At 42.7% G+C, this 25817-nt stretch overlaps 1 protein-coding gene and 1 long non-coding RNA gene across 5 annotated transcripts in view; one reads left to right on the forward strand and one right to left on the reverse strand.

The window, feature by feature from the left end:
- Positions 1-64: 64 nt before the first annotated feature.
- On the forward strand, positions 65-5207 carry LOC113998904. The gene is made up of 3 exons (XR_003544643.2): positions 65-393; positions 508-598; positions 925-5207. It is a non-coding gene; the product is annotated as an uncharacterized LOC113998904 (long non-coding RNA).
- Positions 5208-15652: 10445 nt separating this feature from the next.
- Positions 15653-25817, reverse strand: part of AGPAT3 (1-acylglycerol-3-phosphate O-acyltransferase 3) — an 89894-nt gene continuing 79729 nt past the window's right edge. For all 4 annotated transcript variants that reach the window (XM_027742003.2, XM_039380191.1, XM_027742000.2 and 1 more), the window contains 3 exons: positions 25581-25656; positions 23266-23464; positions 15653-22666 (listed from right to left, as the gene is read on the reverse strand). In XM_027742003.2, the coding sequence (XP_027597804.1) occupies positions 22578-22666; positions 23266-23464; positions 25581-25656 (364 nt within the window). In that variant the 3' untranslated portion in view covers positions 15653-22577. The remainder of the gene's footprint in view (positions 22667-23265; positions 23465-25580; positions 25657-25817) is intronic.

The raw sequence follows: 25817 nt of genomic DNA on the forward strand, positions 1-25817 counted from the left end.
CCGCCCCCCCTCCCGCCTCCCCCCACCCCCTTCCCCGCGTCCCCGCAGCGCCGCTCCGGAGGGGAAGGCGGGCGGGAGAGACTCATCCGCTTCCTGGATCACCGGCCAGGCATTACCGCTTCCGGGGAGCGCCGCCGCCGGGAGAACCCGGAAAAGGGGGGAATGCAGCGCAGGGGTGGAGGGGAAGCGCGGCCCGGGGGACGGAGGGTGCCCTGACACTGCCGGGTGCGCCGAGGCAGCTGAGGGGCAGAGCCCCCCGGTCCGCCGGCACCCGGCACGAACCAGGAGAACCGCAGGATTCTTAGGGCTGGAAGGACCTCTGGAGACCACCCAGTCCAGCCCCCTGTGCCGAGGGAGGGTGACCTGGAGCAGGTGACACAGGAACGCGCCCAGGTGGGTTTGGGATGTCTCCAGGGAGGGATACTCCGCGCCCGCCCTGTTCCAGCGCCCTCGGCGCAAAGAAGCTCTTCCTCATGTTGAGGTGAAGCTTCTTGTGTTTTAATTTAGGGCCGTTTCTCCTCGTCCCGTCGCTGGGCACCACCGAAAAGAGCGTGGCACCGTCCTCTGACACCCGCCTTGGAGAAATTTATGTGTGTAGGTGAGATCCCCGCTCAGCCTTCTCTTCTCCAGACTAAACAGGCCCAGCTCCCACAGTCTCTCCTCGTACGAGAGATGCTCTTTATTAAAGACTTTATTTAAATTCGTTGCAACGCTTCTGTTGAGGCTCTGATGGACTTTGCGGGCACTGGCCTGATGCTTGTAAAGAGGCAGAGCCCTGGGCTGCTCCTGTGCCCCAGGGCAAGGAGGGGTGTCTGTGACAAGTGCGTTGACAATTTCCACAAGTGGATTTAAGCCCCTGCTCACCACCTTTGAATAATTCCCCTGTGGCAATGTGGAGTTACTGTTTTCTTCTTTTCTGCCCAGGTACAGAAAAGGAGCATCCTCACAGGAACTCTGCAGCACATGTTTCGTCCTTTGGAGCCTGTGATATTCCCATGGCTGTTCTTGGTAGTTCAGTGGAAGTGCATTAGGGATTATGTTTTCCACTGACCTCAAATACTTCAGGCACTTTTGTTGCAGGCCACCTTGAAGATATGCTTTAGAGATCATAGTAAATCAGGCCCTGTAATTCACTAATGTAATTCACTAGTCAGATTCTTGGAGCATGGAAACCATGAAGAAGAAAGGGTGAGGAGTTGTGTGCATGGAGAGTGAGCACAGAGGGAGGATTACAGGGAAGAGGAAAGAGCACACAGCATGGGCAGGTGAGTAATTGGAGGTGAATGAGATGCAAGTGCAAAACTGGCTCGTTCAAAGGAGGCACAATCATAAGTATATTTACTTTCCAGAGCAATGCATAGCAGTTAAAATGTATAAGTGAATATGGCCCTTGAAGTTTAAGGGTTTATAATGTTGGGGTTTTTAATGCATAGAACTAATATCATATTACATTTCTGTTGGGTCTAATTAGTTGTATTAGACTTTGGTACTCATAAAATTGACCCTTGTTTTACTGCAGACTGAGATGCTACTCCTTTGTTTTAAATAAATCTACTGTTTGCCTTGGTTGTCTGCAGTTTCTTCAGAATCAAGAATCCCAGACTTAGAGGATTTACACTTACTATCTTAAGTAGGAATAAATAACATATAGAAGAGCATATTGAAAGTAGTCTACCATAGGGGGTAAAAACACAAAAACCACTGCATACATGTGTAAAACCAAATGAAATCTAAGGTAGGACTATAAATAGTCTGTATATTAACCATAACTCTTTATTGCACAGTGAAATTGTGCACAGGTGGTTTGGGTGTTCAAGTATTTACAGAAGTCAATTTGTTTAGCATATTCTTGCAGTAAAACGTTAACCATGTTTTCTAGGCTTACAATGTTGTTTCAAGTATAATTACAGCACCTTTGTAACATGTTTTATCCCATACTGCTGCTGAATATTCCCAGTTTTGTCTCTGCTGTTTTACTTTGGGGATTAATTGTTGTTTCTAATTCTTCGAGTATTTTCACTAACATTTGCACAGAACTTCTCTTTCACCTTGGTTGTAACAAGACTTGTTTCCTTGGCACAGTTAAATACAATATTCCTTACAAGGCCAGAACTTTAAGAATCTTATGTAGAACAATAAAATGTTATATCTGATTTTCAGGTTTAGGTGAACAGCTGGACACTAACTTTTTTTTTAGTGCTGTGGGAGTCAAGACATATCGTGGCACAAATTTGTTTTAAAAATGTCAGCACATACATAATTTTACAGTAGAGGTAATAAATTTGTGGCAAATACATGATTTACTAAAACAGAAAAGAAAAACACCGTTATATGGACATGCAAAAAATCATAAATTCCTCACAGTAACTCCAAAGTAACTAATTTTATGCATCTGTCAAAAGGTCCTGCACAGTCCTAAAAATCACAGGCAGGGAAACAGGCAAACCCAAGTCAAATGTGCTTATCTCTTTTTGTCAGAGATTAGAGCTAAGGTCCATAGTTCATTGGGATTAACGTTTTAATCACCACAGAATTTGATATATATTCAATTTCCTCTCTTGTTCATCTTCTCCCCTGACCTCCCCTCCCTAAAAAAGGAGACAGACACATTAATATAGGCAAGGAGATCTAAAAGACTAAGGAAAACAATTTTTCACTGTGTTCTCGGGTGCTTAATTGCCAAAAATACTTGAAAGTCAATTTGACAGGGGAGTGAAATTGACTGGTCTCTGATGGAAAAAGTAGATCTTTTATAACAAACTAGACAGAGGAAAGAAAAATAAAGCATTTGGAAATTGGAACTTGGGCAATTTTGTGCTTTTACCTTGCATTTTGAAATGAATGGATGAAATTTTTCTTTTGGGGAAAATGTGGCAAAGGGAAAAAGGGACCACTTGAATGGCAATTCGAATTTTTCCTTTTCCTCTTGCCTTTAAACCAACAATGTCTAAAATACTCTCTGTCTCTACTAGAAATCATACATGGCTTAAGTGGACACTCGTTTTTTATCCACAAAGATATTATAGACACCAAGCCATTATGGTGCTACAGTTCTCCCCAGTTTTTCAACCTTACATGCTTGGCAAGATACAATTTCATTCTTGCCTACAAATCAGTCTCTTTGGCCAAGCAATTGGCGAATTCTCTTCACCATTTCAGATTGTTGGGTATCAGGTGCCTGAAACTTTTTTTGTAGCCACGTTAGCAGAGCAGAATTATAGCTGCACTTTGAATGAGGAGTCAGTCAGAGAGGAGGAGCTGAACTTGAGGTAGTTTATGGCCAGACAGAGCCTGTACAAGTGCTTCTCCTACGTATCAGCATTATCATTTCTATTCCAGCCATAGGCTTAGTGCCCAAGTAGGTCACGGCTGGGATGGATTTTGACCTCGAGGCACAGTATAAAGGAGTAGGTTAATCCAGGAGGCATCTGTATGACTGCATGAGAAAACTGCGTATATGTTACTGGAAGAGTTTCCTGGTTTCCAAGCCTATGCATCTTGTCTTCCTCTGGATTTCAAGTTGGTTTGGACAGAAGTGCACACCAGGAGTTTCTTCTCACCCCTACTCCACAGTCTGGCTTCTGTGCAAAGGCATCAGAGGTGTGCTGGCTGAACAGAGGTGTAGCACACACCATTGACTCCCTTGGGTGGGTATGTACAGGAACAGGATTCTGGGTGGATGGCAGCACACCAGCAGGAGAAGCAACCTCAGAAAAAACCAGACTCTCTCCCCCAAACCAAGGCACACAAACTCCTTACATTTGAAAATGCAGACTCCGCACGTCACACTAACTCTGTTGAACTGCACTTCATTAAGTGTCTCAACAGCAGTGGGTGGTGTCTACTCTCCCAGCTTTGTATGTGCACTCTGATCATGCAGCCACATCACTCCTCCCTCATTTCACAGCTTCTCTCTGCAATAGGATTTATAAGATACTGTAGAGAGTTTAAGATTTTCTCCATCAAAATTTTGCGTGGTTGCAGTTGTTCTTCTGTAATGTTTCTTCTTATTGATGAGTTAGGAGATTTAAACACCCAATGGTCACTGCCAGCAGGCACTCCCATCAGTGTTGTGTGGCTCATTTTGGGTTGGGCGAGTTTCATGGGCAGTTTCTGTGGCTTTTGGGAACTCTCTCTCTCCTGGAGAAGGAATGAAGTTTGACTTGAAAGGTGGGGATTGTTTCAGGGAAAGAAACTGGTTTCAAGTGTGCTGTTTGTGTGTATTGTACCGTGATTAATATAAACAAGGGGTTAAATTTCTCATCGTCCCTTTCTATCATATTTCACATGTTTTGAAGCACAAACCCACATGGCACAGGTGTCAAGCAAATGGGAAATCAAGATATCCCACACCTTTTTCTGCTCCTGAATTTCCATTTCCTTCTTTTCCCCCTTGCTCTTCTTCTGTTACTGGTTTGTTTAAATGATGTTCTCTGCAAGGCAGGACAAGAAATTTCATTGTCTCTGTAAAATACTTAGCACTTCAACTTGACCAAAATAAAATATAGCTGTACCCCTAAATACAGTATCACAGAGATTAATGAGCTCAGTAACTGCAAAAGAAGTAGCAGTGGATTTGTGAGGAATTGGATCCTGTGTCTCAGGTCTCTCAAGGAGTGAGAAGGTTAATTAAACCCTGGCTCGTTGTTATAACATTAAATCCTAAAACATGATGTCAGTCTTTGGGTCCCTACTGGGACAACCCTTATTGAAATTCTTTCAAATATTTAAGCAGCAGGACAAAGGAAGGAAAGCAGTTAAAGTGTATCCCTAATTGCCTTATGTTTTGATGGAATGTCCATTACGGGGAGAACTCCACGTTTTAAAATGTTCCTGCTGAGCTTGAAAATTGTGTCAACCATCCTATCTGGGGGAGGCAGAGAGAGAAAGGAATATAAACAGAAAGAATGGTGCTGATGAAAGGAAATAATCACCAGCAGGCAAGGGTGTGATAGGAGGACAATAAAACTCCTATGCCAGGTTTTGGCCAGGATGAAGACACAACCAACAGTAGTGTCCACAGTGCAATTTGATTCCCCCTCTCCAGTGTTGTGTGACTGTCTGATGGCCTGTAAGATAAGGGGGGCCCAGGAGTACCGTGGGAGATCCTGGGATCCCAGGATTTGCTAGCAATAACAGTCATGAATGTAAAATGTCTTGTATCCCTTAATTCACATAAAATCCAAATAAAGATCTTCCATGAAAAATTTTGTCTGTATAGTGTCTGTATCTGAGCACACTGTAACATTTCTGTGTCATGTGGGGGGTCGACCCTGGCCAGCAGCCACACAACCCCTTGCTCCCCCATCCCCAGTGGGACAGGGGTAGAAAAGAGGAAGATTAAAGGTTAGAATGCACATGGGTTGAGATAAAAACAGTTTAACAGGTGAAGAAAAGACAAAAATGAAGCAAAGGAAATCACTCACCACCTCCCACACACAGACCAATACCCAAACAGAAGCCACTTGGGAGCCAAAAATCTCCCTTCCTCTACCTTATTTTTCACTGATGACCATGACCTTATGGTATTGTACGGTATGGAAAAGCCTTTTGGCCAGTTGGGATCAGTTGTCCCAGCTGTGTCCCCTCACAATGTCTTGCCTACCCTAACCTACTTCCTGGAGGAGAAGAGTGGGGAAAAGAGAAATCTTTGATGCTGTGCAGGCTCTGTTCAGCAACAGCCAAAACTTTAGTTTGTTGTCAACACCGCTTTTGCCCCAAATTCACACCACAGTGTGGTATGAGCCACTATTAACTCCATCCCAGCCAGACCCAGTGCAATGTCTAAACAATTTAGATCATCATAATGCCAACTTTCAGTTGCTTAGAGGGTCTTGAAGAGGTTTTCTCAGGGCTTTCAACATAGGCACAAAAATGAGTACCAGTTACAGTGTGCCCAGCTCTGCTTGTTTTTACAGAAATCTCATTTAACAGATTGGCTTGGTTTCCCTGACTTGGTATAGGATTATGCCAGAGATATTAATGAAATAATATCCCAACTTTCATCCTGTCACCGCCACTTAGAGCCTGTAGGCAGAGCCTATAGGCAGATAGACAATTCTAGCTGAAATGGTAGGAGAGAGCTTATATACCTGATTTTATACCAAAAGTTCAAATCCTGTCTGATCTAAAAATTAATACCAAAGAGAAACTGCATGGGAAAATGAATGTTCAACTTTATCTGGACAGCAGCAAGGTTTGGAATGAAAAACTCTAAAGGAATTTCTATAGAAAGCCTCCTGACTGAGCATCAACTTCCACCTGTAGGGAAAGTTCAAAGGAATTTTTCCAGTGAGGTTAGAAGATAAATCCTTGCTTGAAGGGATTTCTCACCTTTTCCTTTGATACTTTTGGTAATTCATATTTAGGGGAGAAATGGATAGTGAAGTCCATGGGCTTCCACTGAGATGGCCTTCACTCTATATGGTGTTTGGGATTAAAAAACCCAAACTGTAACTAAGTTTTATAGATGTACTTAAGGAAACCTTATCCCAAAGAAAGAACTATTCAAGGAATCAGGATAGAAGCAAATGTATAGTTCACATAATTCCTGATAATCAAACTCCTGTGAAAATGAGACACAACCTGTTTACCCCATTAAATAGTTAGCTGAAGGAATTCCTTTGCACTTTAAGTACTTTCATTTCTTTGCCTAGACTTCGAGATTTTAAGGTGAACATTGAAACCAGAAGTTACTGATTTATGCATTTGATGTCAGCTTAGAAATGGCATTTCACCTTATTGTACAAAGAAAATATGTGCTGGTTTTGCTCTACAATTAATTAATTTCTGTAGGAAAAGAAGTAAAAATTAATGCTTACTTAACTTTTTGTCATCTCTGGGTTGTAATGAATAAAACACTTTTGCATGCAGTCAGTTGGTTATTTTTAACTGAATGAATTTTTCATAGGAAATTCTGCTTTTAATTAACTTATCTAATGAATTCACAGCCACCTGCAGAAACATAGAAAAAATAGTCAAGATTTTTACATTTGGGAAAATCATTTTAATAATATTGTAAAGTGAATTCTTTTTTCAAAATGAACTCTTTAAAAGCTGCCTTATCTTTTTAAATGAGTATGTCAGCCACCGATCATTCATGGTACATAATAATCAGAATTCTGGCTTTTTATTTCATATTGTTGGGAAAAAAAATCATCAACTGAAGTGTATTTAATAGCAACAAAATCAGCATGGGGAATCTATTTCCATAGCAGCTCTATTCTAGAGTATTTTCACTTCATCCATAGATTTCTGTCTGTGTTTCTGCAACAGAAAATGCTGTGTTGTGTGAACTGCCCCTCATCACCAGAGCTAGGAAAATATGGGAATGCAGAGGAAGTGATTTGAACCTTGTGGAAGAGCTGCGTGTGTCCTTGTTCTGAAACCCCTAAACAACCACCAAGACAAAGCAGAGGGGACAAAGCTCAAATGTGGGATCAAAGACCTTCAGGAGGGGTGAGGAAAAGCTAACAGCCTGAAGAAGTGGAGAGAAAAATGAGAAATCATAGAAATGCTTTGAATAGTTCTCAAAAATCCTGCTCATCCAGCAAAGAGGCTACAAAAAGGCAGCATGTTCGAGTTATCAGAGGCAGCTTTACCTTGCAGACACGAGGAGAAAGGCATTTGGACTCACAGAACAACTGCTGAGTGTGTTACAAGTGCACTGATCCACCTCAGTAAAGAAGAAAAAGTTTAAAGCATGAAATTTTGAGTGTGAGAGTATAAACATTATCAGTATGTTTATGTTAGGTGTCTAACAGTGCCAGCAACTGGGCTTTCTCCCCCTATCCCACATGAACAGCATAAAAGAAAAAAGAGGAAAAAGCAGATGTGACAGCTCTTATTCCAAGCTAATTTCAAACATCAGAGGAATTCAACCTGGTGATGTCTGCAGCTGAATTGTCTCCTTTTCTTCTCCCCTTGCAGGTCATTTATATCTGTTTCCCAAGTCACTCAAACTCATTTAGAAACCAACTTAGAAGTAGTGCAGCGACCTTGGAGCCTTTCACAGCTCGGCTGAAATCCAAACAACTTTTCAATCAGCACTGGCAGAAACAAGGTCAGGTGCCAGCAGGCTCTCAAACCCCAGGAGTTCCTGCAGCTCTGGACTATTTTCAGAATGGACCCGAGCTGCAAAACAGAAACACTTCAGCTGCCAGCAGGGAGGGCTAATTAGATGGTCTGGAACATCAAGATCCCAATCCACAGCATCCAGCAGTCTCCCCAGCTTTTCATAGATGTTACTTCTCTGAATCACTGGGCTCTGAACCTGCTCCCTGAGCAGCTCCCTTTTTCCTGCTATCCAGTCCTGCTGAGCCCACAGCCATAGCAGCTGTCACAGTATCAGCAGCTCTTAATGCATGAAAATCAAAAGCAATTGTCCTCACTCAAGAGAGAAGGTTTGTGTGAGGAGTTTTGTTCTCATTTATACCAAGAGTCTGAGTGGCAGAGGGTCCAAGAAAGAGTCCCAAGGTACTCACACTCCAGGGTAGTTTTCAACTTCCTCTTGAGACTGGAGACCCTAGGGCTTATTTCTTGTTTTCCTGGAAAGTTATAGTATCCTGAGAGGACTTAGAAGCACAGAAAGATACAAATTTGAACACTGGCTGTATTTCGGAAAAGGGGGAGGTAGAGACACCACCACGGGATGTTTCCATGCACAACTCAAGTGCAGGGGCTCTGGTACCACCACCAGCAAGGTGACTGCGTTGCCAGATACAGGAAACCTGTCCTGGCCTGCTATGAGGGCTTAGAGAGAGTGATGTATTTAACCTGTGCATGGCCAGAGAGCTCCCTGTTCACAGCTCACAAGGTAAATCACTGTTGTTTTATCAGCTATACAGTGCAGTCTGCACCTGTACACCCTCATCTGGGGACTCTACAGATCAGACAACCATTTCCTCCAGCTCATATTCATGACTCTATTCATTTTCACTTAATACACTATTAGAAACATAGATGTGTGGTCATTTCTAGAAGTCACTTTAAACAAAACAGATTGAAACGTTAATGAAGTAAATCTTTATCAACTAATTATGTTTTTGCACAAACATATTGTAATAGTAGTTCTGGGTTGTTACTTCATTTATCTTCCTGCTTAAGACTAGCTTCTGAAGAGCACTGAAGTTGGTAAGAACTAGACCATAAAATTTCTAATTCAATTTTCTAGGCAATAAGGATCTATTCTAAGGATTCTAAGGATCATCTAAGGATGACTCTGTGATCTCTGTTTATCTATCACAGCAGCCTAGGTAAGAGCTCACATGTCCAAGTGGGACATGTAAAATTGGTGGGAAGAAGGAAGAAAGAAATCTTTATATAGTGAGTTACACCATTATTTAAATACTCTTCTCTGTATTCATCAAGGGAAAGCTCATTTCCAAATTAACATGTAAAAAATTATTAGTTGTTAAATTAAAATGCATTATTAATTAGAAATTAGATTCCCTTGCAAGCTTACATTAGGCACGTCCTCCCTGGGTGGCCAAACTGAAGTACTACAAGAATAATGAAGTCTGAAGACGAGACCCAGAAAGCCATCACATTTTGCCTAGAAGAGATGAGAATCCTCCATTTCAGAGTTCTTATTTTTTGTCCTGCTTACAAAAAGTAGCAGATCAGTAGAACTCTGTTCTGCAGTGGCATGACAGGTATAACTAAACTCAGCATTTCGAATTTGTAGGGAGAGAGGACAGCTTTTATGCATGAACTGGAGTTACAGAGACACCAAATGTTTCCATGTGCAGGAGCAGCAATGGAGTGTGGGGTTTGGCATCTGAAGTGTTTCCAGGAGTGAGTCCCATTAGGACACTTTTTTCTTACACCACCATCAGATGGTAAATGAGCACTAGCCTTCATTTTTGAAGAAAAGGCCTGATATCCAAAATGCCATGACAGCAGATCCCCTCACAGAGGGTTAAACTGGCAGGGTAATGTGATTTCATGGAGAAGGAGGACTGACCAGCCAGAGACACAACAGTACTGTAACTTTTGAGATCACAAAGACGTCTAGGACACACAGGCTTTTTCCGCCACAGGTTTCTATTTCAGGGTTTGATCCTATTAGACCTCGGTGCTCTTAGTAATAAAGCTACAGAGGCAGCTGTAAAATAAAACATATTATTGACAGGACAGAAAGGACAACGAAATCTCTCATCAGTTCTTGCTCTGACCACCACTGCCCCCCCAAATAATAAAGCACTAAATATTTCTAACAGATGATGCTACTTGGATGCATTGTCCTGTAGCAGCCCTGCAAACAAACCTCCACTACTTTTAACACCCCGTTATTTTTCTTCCAGCTGTGTCTGAAGACAGAAAGGCACCATGAACCTTGCCCTAAGCACCAAACTGAAGTGGAGTAAAAGTAATCTTGAACCCTCCACAAGTTGTTGATAAATGAGAACAGGTTTCCTCTTCCAAGTGGAATGGCACAATTCTGTTACCTTATTTTTGTCAAAGTACTATATGGTTATGATGTTTTGTTTTGTATCTTGAGTGGGGGCAAGAACTGTTTCATCACAGGTTGCACAGCAAGGGCAGGGCCACTTACCCTTCTGGTGGGTGGATTAATGAATCTCTCCCTGCCTGGGGGCAGCCAGAGAGGAAAGTCTGGGTGTACTGATGCTTTGGGTGATGCTTCTGAATCTGTGCTGAGATCCCTGAGAAGCCCAAGGGAATTAAACACTTGACTCCCATCAGACTGAAAAGGAAGTCATGTGCCTGAGCCTATTAGTGCCTGTAAAATTCCCAGACCTAATATTAGCTCCAGAGGTTGCTCCACTGAGAGATCCCTTTGAGAATAAGAAAAAAAACCCAACAAACCCATATTGCTTCCGTGTAATTTTTTCTCCCTAACCATGTTATCGTGCTGGAGTCAACAGCAATAATTTATGTTCCATTATGTGTGGTACTTAATTTAGACAGGCCAGCTGCCTTCTTGTCTGGCTGCCAGCAAAAAGAGTGCACAGTCTCAGGAAATAACAAGTTTGCAGGTTTCCCTTGCCTGCCTTACTAATCTTACAGGGGTGCTGGGGGGATGGTGTTGGTTTGTTCCCATCTGACAAGGAACTAACCCCAGTGTGAGCCAGTTTCCCTCCCCAAAAATACAGGGTTCCACTCTGCAGCACATGGTTGTGTCTTGTCCACACCTCACAGCTGCAGAATATTCAAAAGCCCTTTCATGGAAGCACTGCTTAGCAGTTTGAGAAAGTCTTCTCCACCCTTAAGTGAGCCATTAGCATTAAATTAATCAGAAAATAATTATGGGATTTGCCAGGTAAACTTTTATCATGTTCAGTTAGTGAGTCTCACTCTGAACCTACCTGCTGGCAGGGAGAGGAAGCAATGCTTCTTCATCCTGGTAGATTATGCCATTATAACCCCAATAAACCCTCTGTGCTGAAAACCTTCAACTTCTTAAATAACGGGGGGAAAAAAAGGTTAAATTAAAGAAAATCTGAGTTTTGGAATGAAGCTTTGTAAATGATAGGAGTTACATGATTATGTGCTGGGTGGGAGATGGGAAGCAGCAGAACAGGAAAGAGCTTTCAGCAGTGATTGCATTTTCCTTATACCTCATTTTTGTGCAATTGCTTAAAGTAAGGGCTCACAGCTGGGAGAAAGCCCACTTGTGCATAAAACAAGTCAGCCTTGTTTGCTCAAAGTTGGCACTTGCCACGTTTTTTTGAAGAAAGGAGTAACCACAATGGGAAGGATTTTCCCCCAGGAAGCCTCAGGGCATCAGTTCAGCTCTGTGGCACAGGGGACCCCACTTAATTTACCTACAAAGCAGCTTTGCTGCACGGAGGCAAAGGGCAGCAGTCAGTGGCCATCAGTCTACAGTCCTCCATCTGCTGTCCTCTCTTGCCTGCTAAGAGTAACTGTACAAAATATGGGGCTGTTTTCTGGCTGCTGATCCCTAAGGAGACAACTATACACACCCCAGTCACCACATTGGGCTGGACAGGATTTGGCTCAGATGAACTCTTCATCTTAAGTGTCACCTCATAAATGGAAAGGCTTGGTGGGCAAACAAACTGCAGGACCCACATTCTGCTGAACAAGACCTGCATGGCCACGTTATAAAGTGGAGAGTTTTGTCCCACATGGACAAAGGCACAGCATGGCCTTCCTTTCTGGAAACCACCATGAAAAGGCTCACCCTTCCCTGGCATGATGGGGGAAACACAAATGCCAGGGGAGAGCCTGAAGCAGTGCCACAAGAGCCTTCCCTCCACAGACTGGAAGCAGCAGCCTGTAACAGCATCCTGAAGTGTATCTGCCTGGTGGAGATCTACAGTTAAAATATGCAGCTTCCAGCCCTAATCTTGGCTAGATCACTTTGCTACAGCTGAATTAAAAGATGGGAAAAAAGGGGAGTGTAGCACTCCTCTACCTTTGACAAGGAGCTTTGAGCTGATAGGAAGCATACAAGAAAATAGCATTTTTCTGAAAATACTTGTAGAATTTGTACTTCATTGCAGCCAAGGTGGGAGGAGATTTATACGTGTTCCTAAACCCTGCCTAGTTTCATTCTTCTACTGATTTTCCTCATAAATGGAGCAACCACTAGCCCAGAGCCACTTGTTACTTCATCGGAGAAGTGAAAAAAACCAGAAATGTCACAAGATAACTAGGCCACGGCTGAATTTGGCTTTTGCAAATGCTGCCCTGCGTCAGCAAAACGAAAAACAAAGGCAGTTTGCATCACAAGTCACAGCAAAGTAAAACAACCTGTCATCAGAGTCAACAGAGCTCTGCACAGCGTTCCTCACAATCCATCCCCTGGAATCCTCCTCTCCATATCCCGCCAGTCACGTGCAGAGCCCGTGCAGAGGCATTTACCACAGATGGTAAGGTGTCACCTGCTTCTGGCACTCTGCTTTCTAGCAAATGCCTCGGGAAACAACGTGCTTTGCCTTTCCAGCAGGGAGCAGGAACGCCCGCTCCAGCCACGCCACCTCTGGTGGCACAGCTCCAGCTCCAGCCCCACCCTCAGCAGGCTCATCATGGAGCCCACTGCAGTGTTGCCCCATTGGCACAAACTTTGATCACAGCAGAATATAATGATGTTGGCAGTACAGGAGACTTATTTATGTGTGTGTGTATATATATATATATATATCTCATATAATGTGTTGATATCCTACCATATATCATATGATATACTGGTCTCATATATGTTATTTTTGTGGGTGGCCAATAACCCCCTAGCAAAGAAGAAGGCTCAGTGGAGAAGGGTGAGGGTGATGTGCCTGTGAAGTCCATGGAATGAATCATAGAATGTTAACAGAGAGGAATGGACCTTAAAGATCATCTAATCCCAACACCCCCCTCCCATGGTCAGGGGCACCTCCCATTAGACCAGGTTGCTCAAGGCCTTATTCAACCTGGCTTTGAACACTGCCAAGGTTGGGACATCCACAACCTCTCTGTGCAACCTGTTCCAGTGTCTCACAGTAAAAAATTTCTTCCTAACATCTAACCTAAATGTCCCCTCTTTCCATCTGTACCCATCCCCCCCTGTCCTATCACTATAGTTCCTCATGAACAGCCCCTCTCTGTCTTCCTTGCAGGCCCCTTCAGATACTGGAAGGTGCTCTGATGTCTCCACACAACCTTATCCAGGCTGAACAGTCCCAACTTTCTCAGCCTGAGGTGCTCCAGTCCTCTTAACAACCTTGTGGCCTCCTCTGGACTTGCTCCAACAGTCCCATGTCCTTCTTATGTTGGGGGTACCACATCTGGACACAGTATTCCACATGGGAAAGCAAAGTAGAGGAGGAAAATCCCCTCCTTCAGCCTGCTGGCCACACTCCTTTTGATGCAGCCCAGGACACATTTGGCTTTCTAGGCTGCAAGTGCACACTGCTGAGACATGGTGAGTTTTTTTGTGAATCACTACCCCCAAGTCCTTCTCCGCAGGGCTGCTCTCAATCCCTTCCCTGCCCAGCCTGTAGGTGTGTCTGGGATTGCTGCAACCCACGTGCAGAACCTTGTACTTTGCTCTGTTGAAGTCCAAGAGCTTTGCATCAGCCCACCTCTCCAGCCTGTCAAGGTCCCCTGATGCAGGGTGTGACTGACCAGAGCTGTGGCAGAGCAAGATGACTTCAGCTCAACACACCAGGGACTGAAGGGTGGCCTTTGGTTTAGATCAACAGCTGAGTGGATCAACTAGTGGTTTAAATATCTCCCTGAGTTAAACTAGCAGGGGGGGAATTAAACATTACACCTGAAAGAACCTGGTCAGAGTATTGGACTCTGACATACAGTATTACAGGTTCACGGATGTGATGAAATCCAGGAGAGTATTCCCTTAACCCATACCACAGCTATTAACCTTTTACCTACCTATGAAATTCTGTTGTACTTACATAAACTTTTCTCTCCTAGAGGCACTCTGTCAAGCCTCTCAGGAACAGATTACAGTTTTAGAAGCATGTAGAAAGTGCATTAGCCTGTTCCTCCCCACTAAAAGCCCTCTGCCCAACATAGCAGCAGTCAGGAGGGTGGCACATCTGAACCATGAACTCATTCCCAGTGCAGCAGCTGATTGTATCTGGTGTTGAGAACACAGCATTACTTTTATGGAATTTCAGACTGTTTTCCCAAATATATCAATGCAGTAGGGGAAGAAAAACAGTGGAATTAGTAAGATTAAGGATTCTAGAAAAGCGACATACAGAACTGCAGCCACCAGCCCCAGTCAGCTTCCTACTGCATTTGCAATTTAAGGAGAGGGTGTGTAAGAAGCTCCCACAGTTTAAAGGTTACTGTGGTGTGGACTGCTTAGTACAGAAAAAAAACACCTAACGACATTCCCTGTGCCTTCATCCAGGGAGCAAACCTGTTCTTCCATTTCCACATCTCCCTTACACAGAGCTGGCTGTCAAACACTGCAGTAACACACTGCCCCATTGACCTACCCCTGCCCACACACCCCACTGCTGGCTGCTTCTGCATCCTCAGTATAGGCAGTTGTGGTGTCTGACACTGGCTGGTTCCAGATCAAAATCATCATCCTTCAAAAATGAATTATGAATCCAAGGAGATCCAACAGAGGCACAGAGGTAAGAAAAGCTGTATTTGTGCAAGCTGAAAAGTAATAGAAAAAAAGTTTCTGCTTGCATACTTTTAGAATTGAAGCCCAGCCTCTCCACAAAAAAGGTCTGCCCACACAGTGACACGATGCAACTGATCTGTCATTTTAAGGCAGCTCAGCCCAACCTAGACTATTCAAAGGAGAAGGGATTAGGGAAGGGAAAATCAACAGGAGAAACTGAGCTCAGTGTACAAAAAGGTGACCCAGGAACGTGATGTTATCACATGCCTTTTTCTTTGTTTGGGGTTTTTTGTTTGGTTTGGTTTGGGGGTTTTTGGGGTTTTTTTTGTTACAGGCTTACATAGGCTAAAGAAGAGCTGATGGCCCAGGGGCCCAAGCAGGTACAGAGCCAGGCCAGGGCTATAGTAGAGGCAGAAACTGTAGAGATGACCTACTGTTGAGCAGCTCTCTGATAAAAATATGGTGAAGAAAGCAAAAATGCCAAGGGATCATCCAGGGGGTCTCTCAGGTGGGAGTGTATGATGTTGGCGAACAGCTGAGGAGGGTCTTTATCTTCCAGTGAAAAATAGAAACTTAAAAGATGTCTGATTTGACAAATTGGTTTAATTAACAGCATCTATCCACACAGCCACCATACCCTACTGCAGTTTCAACTTCTCAGATCATACAGCTTTGGGTTTGCTTTGGAGGATTCTTCAGGAAAGGAAGATCCCTCCCCCCCATTCTGATCATTTGGAGGAGCCACGCAAAACTTTATATATTGCTGCCATAAATGCCTTGGCAATGCACTGTCCCTCCACAGTTCTCAAGGACTGGCTTTGTGCAGGGAATGCCCACAGGGTTCAGCTTGTTCTTACCTCCCAGCCCCCACAAAATGATCCACCCAGGTTATTGCTGCAGACCCGATCCCCTCACATGGATCAGTTTGCAGGACTGAGACCAAAAGGCATAATTGGAAATAAAACCAACCAAAGCAAAAATAAAATAGCCCTTAGTGCATGTTTAGTTACAAAAACCAGAGTGGCAAATAGGAAAAGGATGCATATCTCCCTGTTACATTATTGGCTACTCAGTAAACACTGCAAAAAAACCAGATGCTGGGCTGTCACCCTTCTTCATTCGAGCACAATTAAAACTCCTCTATGCCAGCATATTATGTACAAAATCACATACAGTTAAATAAGCAACTGAAAGTGTGAATGAGATTCTAATATACAGTACTTTCACACAGCCAAAGCTATTTTATTTTACAAGATGAGTCTTTTGTGTTTGTCTTTTTCTGAAAGCCCAATAAAAACAGCGTGAACTAGTTAAGCAAAATTTAAGAGACAACTTACAAAGTAATATTTGCATAGCACTGTAAATCTGCGTATTTGCTCGGGCACAGTTCTTAGTAAAAACTACAGTAGGTTGGGTTTTCTTAATAGCTTCTTGCTTCTCACGAGATTCAGACACCTCTCTTCTGAACGTCATAAAATCAAGTGTAGGAAAGAACTTGTAAAAACGTACAAAAATATATACACATGCACACTCAATGCATACCCTGTATACAGTTTTTTTTTATTACTCGTTAAGATTTGGCTAATATAACGATCATCTGGTACTTACACTTCCCTCCGAATGACAGGTTTGCAACAAATCAATCAGCTTAAGGATGGCGAGCTCTCTCAGAGGGAAGGTTCTCGTTAAAGCTACAGTACTTGCTGGTGATCTGAGGAGTGAGCGACGCGCCGGCAGCGCCTGCCGGGCGTTCAGGCGAGTTCAGCATTCAGGTTGTCACAAGGTGCAGCTCGGACAAAGCTGAAGCAAAACAAAACCAAAGGGGCACAGCTTGGCTCTCTGCACGGATGCACATGCACGTTATAAAGGAGGTTCACAGAACCAGTCCATGCCTCGGGTTAAAAAAAAAATAAAATTCCTGATTAGGCTCTGCTACCTACTCTCCTTCCCCCGGAAATTAGGTTTTAGCATGATTAGTAAATTGGTGTGTTTTCCTTAAAAATGCACGTTGGCCAAAATAAAAAAAAAAGAAACAAAACTTGTGTAAGACTGCCAATTGGTAGTGGTAGCCCCTGTACTAAAGAATACTTCTAATTAAAATTTGCTGTATATTTTAAAATTTTATATTTAAATTTTAAAAGTACTATTATATTCTGGTTTCTGCCCAAGTGTCTATTTTTAAAATACATTTCCTCCTAAAAAGATAAAATGCTGTTTCTGCTAATGTAAAGCTTTTTAGAAGTAGACAATCAGCTACACTCAAGTGCTTTCAACAGTGAAAGTGCACAGATTAACTTTGTTCACAGTTTCAAAAACGGAAGAGTAGCTGGTAACTACAGGTCTAACATTTTAAGAAATACAGGCAGCTTTCCATAAATCTAGAGAGGCTGAGGATAAGAGAAACATGACATGTTTGTCTTACAGGTGCCAATCCACTCTCTTCCCAATTCCAAAGTATGAAATACCTTCAAGTCATTTTCTGGTGGCTAACAAACGTGGCACAGACCCTGTAACCCTGACTTCCAGAATGTTTTCCCTCAAAACCACAGCAGGTAAAAAAACCCCACAACCAACAATCTGCAAGGATCTTGCTGCAGAGACTGCTGAGTCAATCAGATAAACTGTCCTTCGAGACAAACAGGGAGGGAGTGTGGCAGAATGAGAGTTACCATCTCTAACAAGCCTTTAAGACGAATTCTGACCCCAATCATGTGAACATGGCAAGGGTTATCTTGTAAGTTGCCACAGGGAGATCTCACACTCATATTTGAGTCAGAATTTGCCTCCCACATACACACACTTATCTCTGGTTTGCAGCGTTCCTGGTAATCACTCAGTTTTCTCAGAGAAAGAATTTGGCTGGACCTGCTGGTGGTGTTCCTCCTCCCTTCTGTGATGCATCCTGCAGCTCTCAGCATGGCTGTCCCCTGCTTCACATCCCGGGTTCACTCAGCCCCAACAGCCCTGGAGCTGCCCATTATGATCAAAAAGTTCAGAAATACAGAAACAAGTAGCTGGGACAGAGCACAAATTCAGCGTTGCCGTAACAGGGATGGGGCTTCTTCATGCAGCCACAAACCAGAACGTGTAGCAATCATCTGCTGTGAAACAGAACCTTCACACCAAGGGACACAAGCACGTGGCACCCAGGAGACAATGAGCTACAGCACTGCATCTGATCTTCAAAAGGAGGTCAAGGAATGGATTTTTCACTTTTATCGGCACTGGCCTCCAGCATCTGCATGAAACACATGGGTGAGGTCTGCCCAAGCTTGGCTTTACACTTCTTAATACACACTTTTCCAAGATGCCAGGAGACATGAGATTATCTGTCTTCAATCTGAAACACCCTGTGTAGTGTGAACTCAGTGTTACTAAAAGCCTCGGACTCCACACTTCTTTAATCAAAATGTACATGAAGCAAAACCAGATCTGTTGTGCGGTCCCAAGACAGAAACAGTACCTTTAGGCACAGTTACTCCCGCTTGAGAGTTACTCTAACCCTTGGTAAAGACCTTGCCCCAACTCCTTTCTGTTGGTTTCACCAGTGCCAGAGAGACCTGTTGCCAGGTAGGGATGGCCTGTATGAGCAGGCCTGGGAAGGGCTTCTTTTCCCTGATAAAAGTTTTGCTCTGAACTAGCAAAGTTGCACTATCGCGTAACAGCAACGCGGCTGTGTCACTTCAGACCTGCAGAGCACGTCAACCAGCGCCAAAATTCAGGAAGACAAAACCCCAGCTGTGTGAGACGATTTCTGCCGGACTGGTTGAACTGGTGAGCTCAGAGTTCCAGCTGAGAGGTCGCAATCAAACCATCTGCAGAAGATACAGGCGAGCAAAAATACAGACATCGGTGATGGAGACAAGTGGTATTACGGGGAAGTGAGCAGGCACACTCACTTTTCCTGTGAATTCTGGGCAATTAGGACACAGGCAGCAGTCAGATTCATTGGTCAGCAATTAAGTGTAGAGCCCTTCAAGGTAATTTAAAGCAGAACAAAGGAACGTTGCCCATGCTCTTTGTGCTGGAGACAGGTATTTCACTCAGTGATGCAACGTCAACTGCAAGAGCACATTCAGCCCACAATGAGCAAGAGAGAACTGTAATCCCACCGAGCCAAGACCTCTGGGTATCAGGTCCCTCTTCAGCATCAGCTTTTTGTGCCTTCCTAACCAAGATGCCACAATGCCAGCAGCTTCCGAGGGTTCTTAGACGTAGGTCAACACGATGCTGCTTTGGAACTATAAATCCCACTTGGAGAGCAACATCCCTGTTCTTCATGGCCAAGGCCAAAAGCACACATGTACCATCTGTCCACGTAAGTCTGAGAACCATTCCTTTTCGGAGTCAATGCTGCACTCCATGGCAGTCAGCTTGCAAGTCCACACTGGAGAACACGGAATTTACTCTGAACAATTAAGCAATAAATGAAAATTCTGAAAGGTGGAGAGAGAAAACGCTCTCATAGCTGTAATTTTATTAAACCTATCGTGGTTGAAAAGCAAAAAGACGGAAAACATGATATATTTTTGTTTATTATTGCTCTTAAAGGGCTTGGTAGTCAAATATACAAGCTATGTTCTATTAAACCAGAAGAAAATAAGATATAAAACCTATGCTCACTTCTTCAACCCAATCCAGCTGCTAATCTTCATTAGTGACATTAACTTCAGCTATTTTCAGTCATTTTAATTTATACATACTCCGTGTACGTGTGCGCACGCGTGTATAAAAACCCTTATTTGAGGAGATAAAATTCAAAATGAAGAGATTTCTGTTGGTTTCATACTGGTTTGTGCACTGCTGTATGTTTCAGTTTTTCAAGAGGTTACTGATATGTCTGTTTAGAAGAGCAAAATTTAAGTATCTGATGATGTATTTATTATATTTTCAAAAAGAAAGCATGACCAATAAGTTATGATAAGAAAATATGAAATGTTGATTATTCTCCCCTTGATGTACATGCACTAATCCCATGATTCTGAATAGGGAGTTACATGCACTAAGAGGAGAAAAGGATCCTGTAAAGAGAAAGGTTATTAATTCCCTTCTCCTCTAAGCAGCTCCCCTCTTCTCAGCATTAAGAAGGGATTTATTTTGTGAAATTCTTGTCATGCCCATTAATATACTGTTCAAAATGTAGAGTATAAAACATAGTCAGTGGTCAGCCTGCTTTGCAAGCCTCTTCTGCTAAGCCAGTACAATTTATATATACTCAATATCATCTTCAGGAAGCAAGTATACAGCATTTGTAACATCTTTCTAGGAAGCAAGAATTATACCCATTACTGAATTACTCAAGAAAAAAAAGAAAGAAAAGAAAGAAAGAAACCCCACTGTTCTTAGTCCTCCTGTTAAAAATAGGGAAAAGCCAGAGTTAACTTTATCAGCACTGGGATGTCTGACTGTATTTAGAGACAAAGTACAAAAACATCCAGCAAGGACAACAGAGTCATGGCTGGGCTCTGTTCTTCTCAATTCCCAAGGCATATTCCAAATTCCACTAACATTAGCAACAGTTTTGCATCCCCTATCTTAGGGAAGATTTATTGAGGGGACAAAGATGACATACTAATGCTGGGGGTCTGGGTACAAGGATTCAGCAAGGTTGAGCCTAACAGGAGACAGACAACATAGGTCATCCTTCAAATGCTCTTGTTGAAAAGACCACAAATAAAAACCAAGTGCATGACAGAACAGTGATCAATGAGCCCAAGTAAAATATTTTTCTAAGTTATAAAATTGCTCTTCCAGTGTTTGGAAACAGAAAAACCTGTGGGAGAAGAGGTTACATTCCAACAGTTAAGAGTAAATACGAAAAGTAGGTAAATTATTACTCTCTTCTCTTGGTTACTGGAGCAAAGATGAAAACAACAACCAGTGCTTTGATAAGATCTGTTCTTTACAAAAGTGAGACAAATATTCTAGTGGCAGCTGGGTTAAAGATACAGACCCTGAGGGTCAACTTCTGCCCTCAGTTGTAAATCTGCAACTCATTTCACCCACTTCTCAGTGCAGCCAAATGCAGATTGTGACCTTCAGACTTGAACATACAGGTAGTTACCATCTGTTTGCAAACAGTTCTCCAGCTCTGCATACAGCAGCAATCTACAAAAATCTCTGAATGTGCGTTTGTAAAAAAAGAAAAAGGAAAAAAAGAAAGAAAAAAAAGGAGAGAGACAGATAACAGACATGATTCTGATCTCTAATTTTCAGTGAAAAAAAACTCCAAAATGTCAACAAGCAAAACTAAAGATACTTAAAATCCCTGAAGAGACCTCATACTCTTTCTAATGCTTAACAGCACAGCTTACCTTGCAGTATAACTTCACATGAACATCTAAAGCATGGCCAAGTCAAAAGTGCAGCACACCCTATTCTTACACACACAGGGTAAGATCCTGGCCCCGTCTGAATCACTGCTGAAACTCTCATTACAAGTTCAAGAGACGGCAGCATTTGAAATCTGACTGCTCCAGACCTCTCCTTTTTGCATTTTTGTCAAAAGAAGACATTTTGAAAACTATTGTGCTGATTTCTGCTGTTGCCTCCCAGTTTACTGCGAGAGGTTGGCTGAACTGGACTTTGGTAATGAGAGATGCAAGCAGAAATAAAAGGAGAAATCATTCAGGACAACTGAATAAATTTCCTTCTTTGCACAACTCCAAATCTCATGGTCAATCATTGATTCAAAAAAACAAAACAAGCCCAAACAGATTCAAAATTATCATACATGATGTGAAATAGGGCAAACAGCACTCAAGACTAAAGTAATATTTTGAAATTAAACAGCCTTGAGCAGTTAAGCAGGAGATGTGATGGGAATTTTGTACTGTCTCAGCACGGATCTGTTCTGTGGGAACTGCTGATGAATAATGCACTGCTTCCAAACTCCACTATCTGTTCTCCCTCATTACGGAAGTTTTAAGACGTTGCCTGAAAATAAAAAGCATCAGTGTAACGTACAAATAGGATTTCATCTGTAGCCATGACAACACAGCCAAAATGACTCTAACCCCATGAACACCTGTCAGTTAATTTAAGAAGGGTGTTTTTTCCTGGCTCATTAGTAAAAGAAGTTGGAAATCAATAAACGTTACGTTGGCTTTAGCAAGAGGAAACATTCAATGGCTCCTGTTGTAAAAGTGAGTGTAGTGCTCTTGACAGAAACCAGTGTTTTCAGTCATCTGAAGACACACGTGGCCATGTGGCCTTTTCTCCCCCACCACAAGTCCCCCAACAAAGCAAGAAAAATTAGTTTCTTCTTCCACCCCACCCCAGATTTTCTCCCATAGCTTGATTACAGTAATCCTTAAACAGGCAGAAGGTTCACGTGTTCTCTTCAGTCGATGCCTCCAACGTCTTCATTCTTGGCTCAAGTTTTATTCATTAATATTAGTCATCAGTTATTAAGAAAAAGATAGTTTCTAAGTGTTTGTTGTTTTTTTTTTTTAACTGAAGTTAATGGGATACCATAGTCTGGTTATATGTGCTGAACTGCAGCTGTCAGTTACTCCTTTTTCTTGAATTCCTGGTTGCCATAGCTGGAGCCTTTTTCTATTTCAGTTACTCCTATCAGTCTACGAACTCCAAAGGAAGCTTTAAAATATAACAGAGAAACGAGAGGCATATTAAAACCAGTTCAAGGATTCAGGAAGCCACATATGAACACACAAGCAGAACCCACATGAGTTCACCCAACCCCCAAGTCAGTAGTGATTGCAGACCAACTGACACTAAAAGAGTGGGACAATCAAGATTAAAAAATATAATTACTGCTTCTGTTGTTTGACAGGACATGTAGCATGAACACTGAAGCATATCCCCTTCCTCACCCCTGTTTTTTTTTGTTAGGTTTTTCTTTTGTTGCGAGGGTTGGGGTTTATGTATTTGTTTGTTTTTTAATACACAGACAAGTTGTCCAGTGAAAGTATTTTTTCCTTCAGGCACCATAATAATGGGCTACAAGACTCACCTGCTATTGATTACTACAGTTATTGCCTAAGATATGAAGGCAAATCTTCCTGAATTAAAGCTTTTGAAATAATTAAAATGCTGTACAATATAAAGACTACCGAGTGAGTTCCCAAGTGTTTTTCTGCAAGCCCCATTCATATTAATTAATACACAGAACTTATTGGAGGTAATAGATCTTGTTCTGTGTCACACTGGGCTTGGCATCTTCTCTGTTTTATTACCTGCTCCAACAAGTCCTAGGAATGCAAGGATAAGGAGAGGTGATCCACTTGCAAAAACTCCAAAGCCAAATGTGAAGAGAGGAGAGAGGAGAACTGTGGCCCAAAAAAGAAAATTTAGGAGAGTCCATGGTCTCCTAGGAGGTTTAAACTGCTTGCCAGGAAATATGCCTTCCTGATTATACATCTCTTGCAAAGCATCCTGGATAAAAGAGAGAAGAAAACAGGTTCATAATATTTGCACCAAGCAAGCCAAGACTAGACAACTCCAGGAGAACACAAAGGACAGTATCCATGGTAAACACCCATCAAGAGTGCACAGCATCCAATTCCATCTGCTGTCATTTTTCTGGGCATTTCTGTTGATTGCCAAGGTGACTGTATTAGTCCTTTGAAGGCAATTTTTTCCATCACCAGAAACTGAAACCTTGTCCTCTCTACTACCAAATACCTTCATCTCATCTCTTAATTGTTTAGGAATTGAGGGCAGCATCAGGCCAGAGGCCAGTTCAGGCACTACTTGCACTCTTAGCTGGGTGCTCTTTCTTTCTGTTTTTATTTCCAAAAAGTTCAGCATGATTTAGCAAAGCCTAGCAGGAAAATGTTGTGTATAGAGCCAGGAGGGCAAGGCAAGGAATGAGCTAATGAGCAGGGACAGCACCATGCCAGCCACAACCCAGGGACTCCAACCCAGCTCCTGCATCCCCAGCAGAGCCTGCAGAGAGAAGCAGTCCTGAAACGTGTCACTGAGACGCCCACAGTCCCCCCTCAGTCTGTAGGAATGTTCTCCAAGGTTTCCAAGCCGCTACCGAGGTTGGCTCAAGTCTGGCTATTTCTTTTTTTTCCCTGCTTAAACTGTTTCTCTTTAAGTTTACTTTGCAAAGGACTGAGAAGCGCAAGGGATTCCTTGCTAGTAACGGCCTTTTGAGGATAAGTCCTCCGTGCAGGAAGAGGATTCCAGTTACAAAGTAGTGCTAACACCCTGAGATCAATATATATAATACCCACATATATGAGCAATACCTCCCTGGCAACACCCCACACCAAAGCTGAACGGAGCTACAGCCAATATCAGGAGGGATGAGAACAAATGGTGCCAAGTTGCACCAGGGGAGGTTTAGCTTTGATATTAGGTAAAAAAAATTTCCATGAAAAATGCTGTAAAGCAGTGGAACAGGCTGCCCAGGGAACTGGTGGAGTCACCATCCCTGGAAGTGTTCAAAAAACATGGATATGGCACTTGAGGACATGGTTTAGTCGTAAACATGGTGGTGGTGCTGGGTTGATGGTTGGACTTGATGATCTCAGAGGTGTTTTCCAACCTTAACAATTCCAGGGTGCTAATGGGAGATAGGGGGGGAAAAGATGATGATAGCTACTGCTCTTTGTAAGATAACTTCTCTCTCATTAACTGAATTAGAGCTTAAAATTTAAATAAAATTGAAACTTAGAACAATTTGCTGCCTACCTACAGACTAAGCACAAGCTTGGAAATGCTGCAGCACAGGTCATCCTAGTTGGAGAAAGCCCAAGACAGTTAAAGTTTCTCTGCTCTTCTGTTGCTTTTCTTTCCACAAAGAAAAACAACACAGAAATCAAGATACACATCTGAAGTTCAAAAATCCACCAGATAGGGCTGGACAACATTGATTACAGTTCTCTCCTACTCCCCACAGAACTGTTAAATCTGCAGTCAAGAAAATAACCATCTGAGGTTAAAAAAAGAAAAAAAAAAAAAAAAAAAAAAAAAAAAAGGAAAAGCTTTGAGCCATGTGAAGGCATGATGTGCTCTACCAGTCCCTGGCGTCAGATCCCAGGGACTGTCACACCATGTCACACACCACTGCAGAAGTATTACCAGGAGGCAGAAGGAAAGTGACAGTGGAAGAAAAATGAAAGCAAAGAACAATTGCAGCAGAAAGCCAGGACTGGCTGTCCCTGACAGACAGTTATCACTCTTCTCGAGTGCCTAAAAACACCCACAGGGAAAATGGAGCTTTTAGAAATCTGTGACAGAGATCCAAGAGCTGAAGAATGCAAAAAGACAGTGGATTGCTATTAGTCTTCCACAGCTCAGGCGTATCTCTGAATTCCTCTGTGCTTCCTGGCAATTTGAGACCTACTCACTGGCCAGCCCTCCACTGCCAAGGGGCTCTTCTGTCCTGCTCCTTCCAGCAGTTTGAGGGATGGCTGCCTAATTATACATAATATCCTATCTCTTCCCTCCATCCAGTAGAAGAGTGTGCATTACTCACTGCCTTAATACACTCTCCCTGTGAAAAGTCCCAAAAGACAGAAAAGAAAGCAAAGCTGTTTACCTTCTCCTGGTAAAGCTTATGAAGCCAGTTTGCAGCTTCCTTTTCATCTTGAGGGATATCTTCCAGAGGAAATCTCCTGGTTTAGTAGAGATTAAAAAAGGAAAGAAGAAAAACAAAAAAGGATTAAGGGAAAATCCAGGTATTTGACTTTAGCCCTCTATTAGGGAAGATCCTCCATTCAGCGAAGGGCATAAATCACAGGCAATACTGTCACTGATGGCAGAGGTCTTAAATACA

This window comes from Pipra filicauda, unplaced genomic scaffold (genome assembly GCF_003945595.2).
Source record: "Pipra filicauda isolate LSUMZ 115617 unplaced genomic scaffold, ASM394559v2 scaffold18_size4552066_pilon, whole genome shotgun sequence".
NCBI classification, from domain to species: domain Eukaryota; kingdom Metazoa; phylum Chordata; class Aves; order Passeriformes; family Pipridae; genus Pipra; species Pipra filicauda.